This window comes from Argopecten irradians, chromosome 13 (assembly GCF_041381155.1).
Source record: "Argopecten irradians isolate NY chromosome 13, Ai_NY, whole genome shotgun sequence".
NCBI classification, from domain to species: Eukaryota; Metazoa; Mollusca; class Bivalvia; order Pectinida; family Pectinidae; genus Argopecten; species Argopecten irradians.
The window spans coordinates 34,253,854-34,268,986 of NC_091146.1; the positions used below are offsets into that span (position 1 = coordinate 34,253,854).

General features: G+C 37.4%; 2 protein-coding genes and 1 pseudogene across 2 annotated transcripts in view; all 3 read left to right on the plus strand.

The window, feature by feature from the left end:
* LOC138306379 (uncharacterized) overlaps positions 1–15,133 on the plus strand; it is a 481,793-nt gene that overhangs the window by 206,280 nt on the left and 260,380 nt on the right. The gene's annotated exons all lie outside the window — the stretch shown is intronic.
* Positions 1–15,133, plus strand: part of LOC138306396 (MYCBP-associated protein-like) — a 453,378-nt pseudogene that overhangs the window by 187,661 nt on the left and 250,584 nt on the right.
* Positions 1–15,133, plus strand: part of LOC138306375 (uncharacterized) — a 33,293-nt gene that overhangs the window by 9,951 nt on the left and 8,209 nt on the right. The window contains 2 exon segments of the mRNA XM_069246813.1: positions 13,472–13,651; positions 14,421–14,534. Of these exon segments, the coding sequence (XP_069102914.1) occupies positions 13,472–13,651; positions 14,421–14,534 (294 nt within the window).

Here is a 15,133-nt window from a genome sequence, read left to right on the forward strand (position 1 = left end):
GGTTATCCATAATTCAAATCACAATCCAATTAACGGATGTCCTAACCTGATTGACAGTAAGACAATAGCAAATACTCGATATAGTCCACCGAATAATGATAAAGGATACTGATCAATATGATAAAAATTTTGAAAGATTGTCGCTGCGACCAACCTCCTGTTATTCAATTTTGGTCGGCAATTCATTGAATATGAAAGTACCTCAAAAATTCGTTCAAGGGGGTCGTTTGGGGATTATGTATTGGTGTCCGTTACAATGAGTACTTGTTTTAGCTTACAAATCCTACTCCTCCTTAACCCTTGAGTGGATTTCATCCATATTTTGTGTAAAACATCATAAAGGAAGGACTGTCATATTTCATTTAAACAAGTTAGATCCGACCCCAGGGGACAGAGGGGCAGGGCTCAGAAGGGGGGAATTTTGGTGAAATTGGCTTTAAATGGACTACTCCTCCTTAACCTTTGAGCGGATTAATGCATCCATATTTTGGGCAAAAAGGGAAACTTTTTTAAGTTTTAGGTCACCTGAGACGAAGTCTCAATTGGCCTATTCTTATCGCCTTTTGTCCGTCGTCGTCCGTCATGCGTCGTGCATCGTATGTCCGTAAGCAATTTACATTTTCGACTTCTTCTCCAAATGCTGAAGCAATTTCAATGAAATTTTGCACAAAACTTTTAAGGCAATGAGGCCAATCAAAATTGTGAATTATATGGTCCCCCCCCCCCCCCCCCCCCTTAGGGGGCTGTGGGAGGGGCCAAAATAAGTTGAGATAAAAGGTGACTCACAGATGTGGTGAAATCAAATACTTTTCATGGATAGAAAGGTTTTAAGACCCTTTACAAAAAAATGTGAATTATATGACCCTGTGGTCTCTCGTTTCCCCTGGGGGGAGGGGGTTAATTTTACTATAGTTTATAAAGGAAACACATTTGTGAGCATTTGTTGCTCAATTTTCATAGGAAATAAGTCAAACTGGTTTAGAATTATTAGCCTGAAATAGCATTTTAACAGCATATCCATATTGGTCCTAGCCGACCCCCAGGGGCCAGAGGGGCGTGGCCAAAAGGGGTCAAAATTATTAAAATTTCAAAAATCTTCTTTTGAATTCACAGACTTGATGGAACAAGATATTCTTCATAGATTGGAAGGTCTTAAGGCCTTTACAAAAATTGTGAATTATATGACCCTGGGGTCTCAGGTTTCCCCCTGGGGAGAGGGTTAAGATTACTATAGTTTATATAGGGAAAACACATTTTTCAGCATTATTTGGTCATTTATAATAGGAAATTAGTCAAATGTTTGTCAGAATGTATCCCTACGAGATGGCGCAGTTGAATCGTATTAACAAATTTAATGACTGACCCCCAGGGGCCAGAGGGACGGGGTCAAAATGGGTCAAATAGACTAAAATTTAAAAAATCTTCTTCTGAAATTCTGGAAATGGTAGAATCAAATACTCTTCATAGATGGAAAGGTCTTAAGGTCCTTTAAAAAAATTGTGAATTATATGACCCTGTGGTCTCGTGTTTCCCCTGGGGAGGGGGTCAAATTTACAATAGTTTATACAGGAAAAACACATTTATGAACATTATTTGCTTATTTTTCAAAGGAAATGAGTCAAACAAGGTTAGAATTATAAGCCTGAAATAGCATTTTAACAGCATATCCATATTGGTCCTGGTCAACCCCAATGGGTCCACAGGAGCGGGGCCAAAAGGGGACAAAATGGTTAAAATTTAAAAAAAAATCTTTTTCTGAATTCACAGATTTGATGGAACCAGATACTTTTCATAGATTGTAAAGTCTTAAGGCCCTTTACAAAAATTATGAATTTCATGGCCCTGGGATCTCAGATTTTCTCCTGGGGAGGGGGTCAAATTACTATAGTTTATATAGGAAAAAACACCTTTATGAACATTATTTGCTTATTTTTCATAGAAAATTAGTCAAACTGGGTTAGAATTATTAGCCTGAGATAGCATTTTAACGTCATATCCATATTGGTCATGGCCGTCCCCCAGGGGCCAGAGGGGCGGTGCCAAAAGGGGTCAAAATGGATAACATTTCAAAAATCTCTCTCCTGAATTCACAGATTTGATGAAACCAAATACTCTTCATAGATTAAAAAGTCAAATTTATCAAAATAACTGCCTGACGTCAAGGGCCTGATGGGCCAATATATAGTGTTTATATGTCTTTGTTTCATTCTGTATCTGAACTCAGGTGACCGTTAAGCCCATGGGCCTCTTGTATCTTTAAAAGCCTACTCCTCTATAATAATTATGGAATGGATGGCAATCAAATTTGTTTGAAACATTATTGGTAAAGGACAATCATATTTTATATAAATGTTTGCATTTAAAACGCTTCTCCTCCTTAACCGCAAAGCGGATTTTAATCATATATAATTTGAATCATTATTGGTAAAGGACAATCATATTTTATATAAATGAGTTAGGTCCGACCCCTTGGGAAGGAGGGGCGGGGCTCAGAAGGGGTACGTCGTGCGTACACTTTTGCATTTAAAACGCTTCTCTTCCTTAACCCCAAAAGCAGATTACAATCATATTTGGTTTGAAACATCATTTGCAAAGGACAATTCATTTCTACCCCATCGGGCAGAGATATCTGCACTTCCGATGAGGTCCTTTACAAAAATGGTGAATTATATGACCCTGGGGAGGGATCAAGTTTACTGTAGTTTATATAGGAAAAAACATTCATAAACATTATTTGCTTAGTTTTTTTAGGAAATGAGTTATAGTGGATTAGAACAATTAAGCCTGAGATAGCATTTTAACATAATATCTATAGTGTCCTGTCCGACCCCCAGGGGCTAGAAGGGCGGGGCCAAATGGGGTCCGTTGTCAGTGAACTTTACACATTTTAAACTCCTTTTCAAGTTCCACTAGAGGGATTGATCTGAAACTTGTCTGACATGATTCTGACATGGTTTAGATGATGTGATGACAAGTGTTGTTATTTTTCGGGTTGATTCGAAGACTAAGATTCCCGCGGCAGCCAAATCTTCTATTTTGAAAACATGTTTGATTTTGTGGTCAAGTTTTACCAGTGCGATTTAGCTAAATCTTTATTGTAATTGTATTAATTTTCCGAAATTTAATTTATATTAAGACAAAACACATTGATATATTTACATATGCCCCTATATAGTCAATGGAAGGGGCGTTGCGTTCAAATTAACGTAATCGCAATGACGTAGGAATACAAACGCAGTACAGGTTCGGACTACTTCTAGTTCACGCTTCGATAAGTTTTTGCATCATAAGTTGACGGATTTCCATATAACAATAAAGAGTTTTTATAAGATCCAATTAAATAGGTATTTGACATCAAAACAAAAGACGTGTTCAAGCATTGTAACGGTAATAAAAAAAAATCGCTGGTCGGGGCTACAACCGGAGGGCTTTCCTCAGGAATGTTCGGGGAATTCCATAGTTACTTCAGTAGTACATGTGTGTACGGTCACTCATTTCACCTTAATATGCAGAACATCTGTTTGTCGGTGAAAATTCTCGAAGCAACTTAGCGAACAATAGGTTAACAGATCATAGACAGGTTTCCAGAAAAAAAGAACATTAGAGGAAGCCTATCCGAAACAGTGCCATCAGCTTTACCACCGTTAGCATTCAAAATAGGCCTGCACTCACGCAAACACTTGTCTATCACCCGTACCATAAAATAAAAGTCATGACTATGACGAATTTAGTTTATATCGCATTCGTAGACCGATACATACATGGCAAACATTCAGCAGCTCAACGGTCATACCATCAATAGGCTATATTACAGTAACTTTCCTCGGTTGAAAATCAAATATGGCGGTTCGCTCCACTTCGGACCACATCACTACCCTGACAGCGATACCGTATACGTACCGGTAGTCGTTCCGCCTCGGTTATCTCAATTTTTATTTGAATTGGACATTATTGATATATTATCAAATTGTTAAAAACACATATTTTAAAAATAATTGAAAGGTGTCATTGTTATATTTCAAACTTAACTATAGCTATGACATTCAACAATCGGAACTATATCTTCGGTCATTCTGACTACCGTAGTTACCCAACTTAGCAACCATCACCGTTTCAAATTAAACGTAAAAGTAGACTTATTTATGTAAATATATAGATTGAACAGTGTTCTGATTGCGTCAAAGGTGGTATGAACGCAATGGGATACAGACATATTCGCGCTACATTGAATATGTCTGTATCCCATTGCGTTCATACCACCTTTAACGCAATCAAAACACTGTTCAATCTATATATACAATTCATTTCCATTCGTCTAATCATAGAAACCATGTTTTTTGTCGCGTTCTGTACTATGGTGTTTTCTGAATAATTTCACGTTTGGACACCAGTAGTCGCGTTATATAATAAGCCTACTTATGACACCATTTGATACACTTGCTTTTCTTCCAATCACCACAAATTCACTTGAAGTAATATTTACAATTCATTTACAACACTTTACAATATGTACAGGATGACAAAACACACTTGATACAAAACAAAACCTAAAATCCTAAGAAACTACTTTCTCTGAATTCTCACATAAATCCTTAGTCCAAGCATCTAAGCGGAATATCTATAAATCACACGAACAGCCTACTACACTATAAAGCTCCAGCAAAACACTCCCTTCAAAAAGTAAGTCTAAAAAAAGCCTTAAGTCCCCTTCACTAATAAGCTCATAACATAAATATAATCTTCATCTACAAAATACAAGTATAGAATCTACCAGCATCTAAATTAGGGAATCTAAGTAAAGATTTAAGGAAATACCCTGATACTAAATAAACGTTCAGTCGAGCAGCTAAAGTAAGGTATCTAAGTAAAGACTACAGGAATTCCTCCAATACTAATTATACACTCGAGGCTAATTATTACTTTCCAATGCTAAATAAGAAAAACTCAACCTAAATAATTATGTGATATTTTTTTAAACTAAATATATACTATGCCATCTCTCTGTAAGAAGTAGGTTAACTGGGGGCACTAAATATACATACACACACACAGTTGCCTAGAGTTCAGGCTCATGTACAAAACCTCCCTATAACGCTAGTACCATTCTTAATTAGTTCCGGCTATTTAGCCAAGTGTCTAGGTTTCCCACAGACCCAAACTCGATTAAACCGAACAATTTAACATGGGGTAATAAAATCATAATCTAGACACTATTGAGCTAATTTCTGACACTTACCACAAATAAATGAAAAACATTATCGCCATGATCGTCATTCAAACGCATTCATCATCATCAACATCAATCATGCATTGTCAACATAAAAAACTCCCCTAAATATGTACTTAAAAAACAGTTAAGATCAAATTGCAACAAATATAAATTTATGTAAAATAGAAACAGAAAGTATGATAAATTTATTTTGGGAATGTGATAACTATTTTGGCAACATTTAATTAGAGATAAGGTCAATCCTATTGGGGAAAAAAAACAATAATTATCAAACTTATTTTCCTCTAAAATTTCTGATACTTCATCACAAAATACCTGATCGATGACTTTTCCAGAATAGGGAATAAGCTTACTTTCAGTGACATTAAGAAAATATTTAATATTTCGATTTAATGTTGAAAAGTCTATTGCACAGAAAAAATATTAAAAAATTGAATCATTTTAACAAGCTATGGGATGGAAGGCAAAACATCTTTATTTCATTAGTTCTCCATCTATATACTTCATATTTTATTTTTCTTCTAGTGTAGTTGATTAGGATCCAGCTTCACGAATCAATATTGTGGCCTATTTATATTTATATATATTATGTAAGGTCACATATAATCTTGACTACTCATGCAAAATTATCAATCTATAAGAATTTAATATCATCATATTAATTTCAATATTGCATTAAATCTTTTATTAGTTTCATGTGACCTTGCTTTAAACTTTGATAACAAACATTCAATACAATAACATTCTAAAGTTGGAAGGAAATTTATTCCATGTTTCGCTGTTGTTGGCATGATATGAAGTTAAAGTAAAAAAAAATAATAAATAAACATTGAATTTGATTCAGAGAAAAGAAAATAGGTTCGTAATTTATCTATGAAGCATGTAATTTTTAGCTCACCTGGCCCGAAGGGCCGGTGAGCTTATGTCATGGCGCGGCGTCCGTCGTCCGTCGTCCGTCGTCCCGTCCGTCCGTCGTCCGTCCGTCGTCCGTCCGTCAACATTCCTTTAAATCGCTACTAGTCATAAAGTACTGCATGGATTTTAACAAAATTTGGTCAGAAACTTCCTTAGGGGAAGGGGATCAGATTTTGCATAAATGGTGACCCTGAACCCCCTGGGGCAGGAGGGGCGGGGCCCAATAGGGGAAATAGAGGTAAATCCTATAAATCGCTACTTGTCCTAGAGTTCTGCATGGATTATAACCAAATTTGGTCAGAAACTTCCTTAGGGGAAGGGGATTAGATTTTGCATAAATGGTGACCCTGACCCCCTGGGGCAGGAGGGGTGGGGCCAAATAGGGGAAATAGAGGTAAATCCTATAAATCGCTACTTGTCCTAGAGTTCTGCATGGATTATAACCATATTTGGTCAGAAACTTCCTTAGGGGAAGGGGATCAGATTTTGCATAAATGGTGACCCTGACCCCCCTGGGGCAGGAGGGGGCGGGGCCCAATAGGGGAAATAGAGGTAAATCCTATAAATCGCTACTTGTCCTAGAGTTCTGCATGGATTATAACCAAATTTGATCAGAAACTTCCTTAGGGGAAGGGGATCAGATTTTGCATAAATGGTGACCCTGACCCCCCTGGGGCAGGAGGGGCGGGGCCCAATAGGGGAAATAGAGGTAAATCCTATAAATTGCTACTTGTCCTAGAGTTTTGCATGGATAATAACCAAATTTGGTCAGAAACTTCCTTAGGGGATGGGGATCAGGTTTTGCATAAATGGTGACCCTGACCCAATGGGGCAGGGAGGGGCGGGGCCCAATAGGGGAAATAGAGGTAATCCTATAAATCGCTACTTGTCCTAGAGTTCTGCATGGATTATAACCAAATTTGGTCAGAAACTTCCTTAGGGGAAGGGGATTAGATTTTGCATAAATGGTGACCCTGACCCCCTGGGGCAGGAGGGGCAGGGCCCAATAGGGGAAATAGAGGTAAATCCTATAAATCGCTACTTGTCCTAGAGTTCTGCATGGATTATAACCAATATTTTGGTCAGAAACTTCCTTAGGGGAAGGGGAATCAGATTTTGCATAAATGGTGACCCTGACCCCCCTGGGGCAGGAGGGCGCGGGCCCAATAGGGGAAATAGAGGTAAATCCTATAAATCGCTAACTTGTCCTAGAGTTCTGCATGGATTTGGCCACAAACATCTTTGGGAGAAGGGGAAACAGGAATTGTATGAATTTTGGCTCTGAGCCCCCGGGGGCAGGAGGGGCGGGGCCCAATAGGGGAATTAGAGGTAAATCCTATAAATCGCTACTTGTCCTAGAGTTCTGCATGGATTGTAACCAAATTTGGCCGCAAAAATCCTTGGGGGCGGAAGGGGAACAGAACTTGTATAAATTTTGGCTCTTACCCCCCTGGGGCAGGACGGGGGGGGGGGCCCAATAGGGAAATTTGATGTAAATATTCAAATTCCTTCAGAAAAGAAACAATGAACTTGCATTCAGAACATTACTTTGCATTACAAACCAGGTGAGCGATACAGGCCCCTCTGGGCCTCTTGTACGTCTACCACATCGATCACATTTTCGTCATTTTGCGTTTATAGAATCGAACAAAATCTTAAACGCCTTACGGTACAGGGAACAACAACATCTCTGTCAAAAGTTCTCACAGTTGCAAAATAACACCCCCACCCCCCCCCCCCCATTTTTCATTTTTCCATTCGTTTTTTTTTAATCTGGTTCCCTTTTGCGCTTAAACTTTCGTTATCTTACCGGTTTAAGCGCTCAAGTGATAAGGATTTCAGCGTGTCTAAAGTACAAACCAGAAAAGGGAAGGTAAAAATCGGGCTTTTTTCTTCGGATTTTCCGAGCATCTGAAATAGGGGTGGTAATTTATTTTTTTTAATTTTACTTTCTAACTTTTCCATTTTAGGGGGGGGGAGGAAATCCCGAAGAACTAGGTTTCAAATTGGTGTGGCCTTACTACCGAGACTAATTTTGCTCAGATCCCTCTGTGGTCTTAATAGAGAAGTGTAACTGTAATTGTTACAAAACCTAGTTTTCCGTATCATATATGTACCAAAAGGTGTATCATTTAGTAACCTTAATACAATTAATCAAGAGGTTACTATCACTGTCGTTTTTATCAACCCCTAGAATACAATGTATATAAATGTATGTCATATAGTAAAATCGTAGGCCAGTTATCGTGATACAGCGAGGACATACCTGACCAATCACAAGGCTCTGAGTAGACCCTGCCTTTGAAGACGAGAGAGACATTTAATCTTCAAAAGCAACACAGTCAAACTGCTACGTGTACTCGTTATTCAAATACCTTATACTCCTTGAACTCTTCGGTACTTTGCAACCCAATGCCAATATTGGTATGACATAACTGGTCTTCCCAATTGGTATAGGCTGTAGCGACAAGTGATAATAATCACCTAAATTATCATGGATAATTCTTTTAGCATTTGTGTCACATATTAATGGTTATGTGTTACAGTAACAAGACGGTTTTGGTATGGGGAACCATCGTCCAAATTTTAAAATATGATTATTCAGTTTCTCTAAATTTTCAATCCACATGTTAATATTAATAAATACTGTCCATATCAGACTTAAAGTTACACACAAAATGTATTATTCTTTTTAAAAAACTAGTTTTCTTTTTGACTTTGGATCCTACAAATAATTTTAATCTATTATGATGTAATATATTCAATTTCATCATTTTAGGTCACCTGAGACGAAGTCTCAAGTGGCGTATTGTAATTGTCTTTTGTCCGTCGTCGTGTGTCGTCCGTCGTGTCCGTAAACAACTTGCATTTTCTTCCTCTCCAAAACTGCTGAAACAAATTCAATGAAATTTTGCAAAAACTCTTCTAAGGCATCAACCCAAACAAAATTGTGAATTATAGGGCCCCCCACCTCCCAAGAGGCTGTGGAAGGGGCCAAAATGGATGAAATTGGGTAAAAGGACTAGATATGGTAATGGCTCTTTTTTAGGCCCTAAATCTACCAAATATCAGATTAAGTATTTTGAAATTATTTAAGTTGCTGCATTTGAAATATTAAATACGCCCCTGATAAAAACTTACTGATATTTTTGTTGACAGAAAGTAAGTTTTTGCTATATAACCATGGTAACTTTGCATAAATCATGCAAATTTGAAAATTTTGTCAATTTTGTCATATTTTTCGATAGTTTTTTCTTTTAAAAGCAATAGAGCACAACCTAGAACAAGCTTTATATTTTAAGTGAATTAGCAGACACTAAGAATTCATCATTTTGAGAAACATAAGGTTTGTTCTGCATAAAAAAGGCCTATTTTTGATGAAATTTTCATATTTTGCATACTTTATGCATAATAAAAATGGTTGCCATGGCAACTAGAACTGCTATATTACCTAATAGCACTATCAAATATGTCGGGTATGTAGTTAATATTTGAAATGCAAGATTCACATCTTAAAATAACAGAAAAATAGCGGATTTTGGGGCCATAAAAGACCCTTTTCATACGTAATCCTTTCAAAAACCTCATCTCAACTTGCAAGGTTTTTGTTACATATATAATATAGTTCTCCATTGGACCATAATGCAGTTAGTATTATACTACATGATAAACTTGAATCATTTATCAAGTCAATCAAGTTTATTCACCTTGATTATATTGACATAACATTGTCAGACAATAAAAAACTTAGTGGAATCAGTTCGATTTTGATTTGTAGTGGAAGTGACCTCTAGATCTCAGCTCTGACCTTTTCACGTCCCTGCAGAGGATCCAACCCGACTGGTTAGACAAAAACTTATATTTCAGATTTTAATCAAGTGTAAGAAGAAGTTATTTTTCGAACATTTATGTGCCGAGATTTCTGGTGTACCTAATTTAATTACTGTGTAACTTATTCAGTTATTGATATTTTTCTGTTTCAGATATTAACACTTCTAAAATGGCAGCCAAGCGAGAGATCAAGACAGAAGATATCAATGAGGAAGTCATTTTCAAACATAATCTTCTTGTCGACCATCTGAGTGTACACATGGTGGAAGACGACTTTCAGTCGTTAATAAAACTATTTACGGATTGTCCCCTTGCACCAAAAGACTTAATCAACACTACAACTGTTCCAGAGCTATTTGTAAAGCTCACGAAAAACGAAAACATCAGCATCGGACACTATGAATATTTCACTGAACAATTAGAAAAAGTTGATAAAAGTTTGGCTTCTTATGTGAGAAGAGAAGAACAAGAAATAAGAAATATCCTGTACTGCAGGTAAGACTTTGTATCACGCAAAATTTTAATTATGATTTCTTTCATCTAATTTGACATTTATTATTGTCTACCGCATTTTTGATCTTGTGTTTCTAAAAGTAATAACTATTGTCCGCCTGTCCAAACCTGTCTGTCCATTTTTGTCAGTCATTGTGCTCAGTAGAGAATTGATCAGCAGAGACTTGATAAGTAGAGAATTGATCAGTAGACTTGATTACTCAGCAGAGACTTGACCAGATGCTACTTGATCAGCAGAGACTTGATCAGAGATCAGTAGAGAAATAACCATTAGAGACCTGATCAGTAGATTGTATCACTCAGCAGACTTGATTAGTAGACTTGATCAGCTGAAACTTGATCAGTAGTGACTTGATCAGCAGAGACTTGATCAGCTGAGACTTGATCAGCAGAGACTTGACCAGCAAAGACTTGATCAGTAGATTTTGATCACTCAGCAGAATTGATCAGCAGGAACTGGATCAGCTGAGACTTGATCAGTAGTGACTCGATCAGCTGAGACTTGATCAGTAGAGACTTGATCAGTAGTGACTTGATCACTCAGCAGAGACTTGTCCAGATGATACTTGATCAGCTGAGACTTGATCAGTAGAGACTTGATCAGCAGAGACTTTATCAGCAGAGACTTGATCAACAGAGGCTTCATCAGGAGAGACTTGATCCGTAGAGACTGGATCAGAAGAGACTTTTGATCAGATATCAGTAGAAAAATGACCAGTAGAGACATTATTAGTAAATTTTATCAATCAGCAGGCTTGATCAGCATTGCCTTGATCAGCTGAGACTTAATCAGCATTGACTTGATCAGCAGAGACTTTATCAGCAGAGACTTTATCCATACACTTGATCACTAAGCAGAAACTTGATCAGCAGAGACTTGATCAGGAGACACTTGATCCGTAGACTTGATCACTCAGCAGAAACCTGATCAGCATTGACTTGATTAGCAGAGACTTTATCAGCAGAGACTTTATCCATAGACTTGATCACTCAGCAGAAACTTGATCAGCAGAGACTTATTCAACAGAGACATGATCACCAGAGACTTGATCACTCAGCAGAGACTTGACCAGATGCTACTTGGTCAGCAGAGACTTGATCAGAGATCAGTATATAAATGACCAATAGAGACTTGATCAGTAGATTGTATCACTCAGCAGACTTGATCAGCAGTGACTTGATCAGCTGAGACTTGATCAGTAGAGACTTGATCAGCATGACTTGATCAGCAGAGACTTGATCAGCATTGACTTGATCAGCTGAGACTTAATAAGCATTGACTTGATCAGCAGAGACTTGATCCATAGACTTGATCACTCAGCAGAGACTTGTCTAGAAGATACTTGATCAGTGGAGACTTGATCAGCAGAGACTTCATCAGCAGATAATTGATCAGTAGAGACTTTCTATCAGAAATCAGTAGAAAAATGACCAGTAGAGACTTGATCCGTAGATTTTATCACTCAGCAGACTTGATCAGCTGAGACTTGATCAGTAGTGACTTGATCAGCAGAGACTTGATCAGCAGAGACTTGATCATTCAGCAGAGACTTATCCAGATGATACTTGATCAGCTGAGACTTGATCATCAGAGACTTAATCAGGAGACACTGGATCAGTAGACTTGAGCACTCAGCAGAGACTTGATCAGCAGACTTGATCCGTAGAGGCTGGATCACCAGAGACTTTTGATTAAATATCAGTAGAAAAATGACCAGTAGAGACATGATCAGTAGATTTTATCACTCCGCAGACTTGATCAGCTGAGACTTGATCAGTAGTGACTGGATCAGCAGAGACTTTTTATCAGAAATCAGTAGAAAAATGACCAGTAGAGACATGATCAGTAGGTTTTATCACTTAGCAGACTTCATCAGATAAAAGTGATCAGCTGAGACTTGATCAGTAGTGACTTGATCTGCAGAGAATTGATCAGCAGAGACTTGCTCACTCAGCAGAGACTTGTCCAGATGATACTTGATCAGCTGAGACTTGATCAGTAGAGACTTGATCAGCAGAGACTTCATCAGGAGAGACTTAATCAGTAGACTTGATCTGTAGAGACTTGATCAGCAGAGACTTTTGATTAAATATCAGTAGAAAAATGACCAGTAGAGACGTGATCAGTAAACTTGATCTTTCAGCAGACTTGATCACCAATGACTTGATCAGCAGAGATTTGATCACTAAAGACTTCATCATTAAAGCCTTGATCACTAAAGACTTGATCAGCAGAGACTTGATAATGAGATTAAAATACATTTTCTGATTGAGATGTATGCAATCTGTGTGATCATTTTGTGAAAGTTGGAGCAATAATTGTCCATGTTTATTAGGTCATCTGATCCGAAGGGTCAGGATTACCTATAGTCGCCATGTTTCGTCCGTAGCCGTGCGCGTCCGCCGTGCGTTAACTTTTCAAATTTTGAACTTCTTCTCAAGTTCTGCCGATACAAATTGACTAAAACTTGCCTGAAATGATCCTAACATGGTCCCGACAAAGTGTTGTTATTTTTTGGGTCAGTTCAAAATCCAAGATGGCCGCTACAGCCGCCAACTTGAAAACACATTTTGAACTTCTCCTACGGTTGTACCTGTGCGATTTGGCTGAAACTTGCCTGAAATGATCCTGACATGGTTCCAACATAGTGTTGTCATTTTTCTGGTCGATCCGAAATCCAAGATGACTGCCACAGCCGCTTATCTTGAAAACACATTTTGAAAGTTCTTAAGTTCTACTGGTGCGATTTGGCTGATTCTTGAACTAAAAATAAAGCTGACATGGTCCTGACCAAGTGTTGTTATTTTTCGGGTTAACCCGAAATCCAAGATGGCCACCACAGCCTCCATCTTTAAAACAGATGACCGATAAGACTCTTGAGCCTCTTGTTCATTTTAATATATAATCTGACCCAAAAAAAATATTCTTTTGAAACAAAGATTTTGTTCTGATCATTCGATCTTGTTTCCATAACATTGCAGATAGTAACATCAACCCAGTTGGAGCCGAGAGAGTCAGTCAGCTGATGGAGTCTTTCATCTCTGTTGCCGTCCCTGGTGAGACCAAAAGTAGTGCATCAAGCGAAAATACAGGAACAATAGCCAACCCGGAAATCTTTTGTGGAGCAGTGGCTAACCCAACAACCGGCAATTGCAATCAACGTATGATATTATTTTCAGTGTAGATTATATGTGCATAAAATCTCAAAATCTGTTTGGTTTGGTGTCAATTTGGTTTTTCATATTAAAGTATAAAAACTTATTAAATATTTTTCTATATCCCTAAGAAAATAATATGAAATGGATGAAAATATTTATGGAATTTAATTAGCCGTACGTCTGGCATGCACTATGATATGTTGTTACATATGATTTAATTACCTATCGTCAAAGTTACAAGCCAAACATTGAAATCCTGAGTTCACTACCTAGGCAAATATTATGTACATGATTCCGATACAATTCATGGACCCTGGTTCCCTAAGTCAGGAAGTTAGTTTGTCAATCATTAGTCACAGTATACAATTGTTTCATGCCTTATCAGTCAACAGTTATTACTCTTTTTATGAGATGTTTGGACCAACCTGATGAAATGATTATTGGGTTGGTCCCAACACCGAGAGGAAAGCATTGTGACTATTGACTGACATGAAACAACCTCTTGCCTAAAACGTAATCTACAACTTATCATAGCTTCTTGCGAGAAAGATATTTTTTGAAAGAATATGATTCAGGCGCAATTAATTATGACGTCAACAATTAAGCAAATGCAAAAGTTCATCTTCAGTCATCAGTCAAACTAGATTTGTAAATTTGTAACGATTTTCAAGCAATTTGATCGAAATTACGACATTTACACAGAGAGTCAGGTAACATTAACATTGATCCTACAGTGTATATCAATCCAATTCTTATTTCTTACGTGTTTCAGTCACCATCAATTACATCGACAACAGGGAATATAAAGATGAGATTAATGTTGAGACTATGAAAGTGAAATATGCTGAAAATCTGTCCATCGGAAAACAAACAGTTTTACCCCAAGGTTTGTATGTAAAGTGTGTACAATGTAGCATTGAATGCTATCGGAATGTTGCAGTATAAAATGTTGAATTCACACAAAAAATGTTATTGAATGTTTAATTTAATTGTTAGTCCTCTGCCGATGAAACTGAGAGAACTATAGTGTTAGTGCCAGTCTGTCTGTCTGTCCATGTCTGTCCGTCCGTCAATCTGTCTGTCTGGATGATGGTTTCCAGATGATAACTTCAGAATTTAATGTTTTAATGAATTTTGTTGAAACTCCATGCAATGGTAGCTTATGAGGTAACACATCTTGGGATTGATGTTGGGGTCAAAAGGCCAAACGTCACTGTTACTAACAATAGATTAAGGTCAATGTAATAACAGGTGAAGATCAGTATGGGTCATATAATTTTTTGTACTGAATAAAATGCACATTAGATAATCTGTTTGACACTTAATTGCCAAAATATATAAGATTAAGGGTGTACACCTCTGAGAAGTCAAAATTTTCTTGTATTAAACTTTTTTTCTCATATAGATTTTTGGAAAAATGAGTTCGTACCATAAAAGAAAATGGAAGAAAAAACATATGTCCGTGTGCTCGTTTTTGAGCTTTTG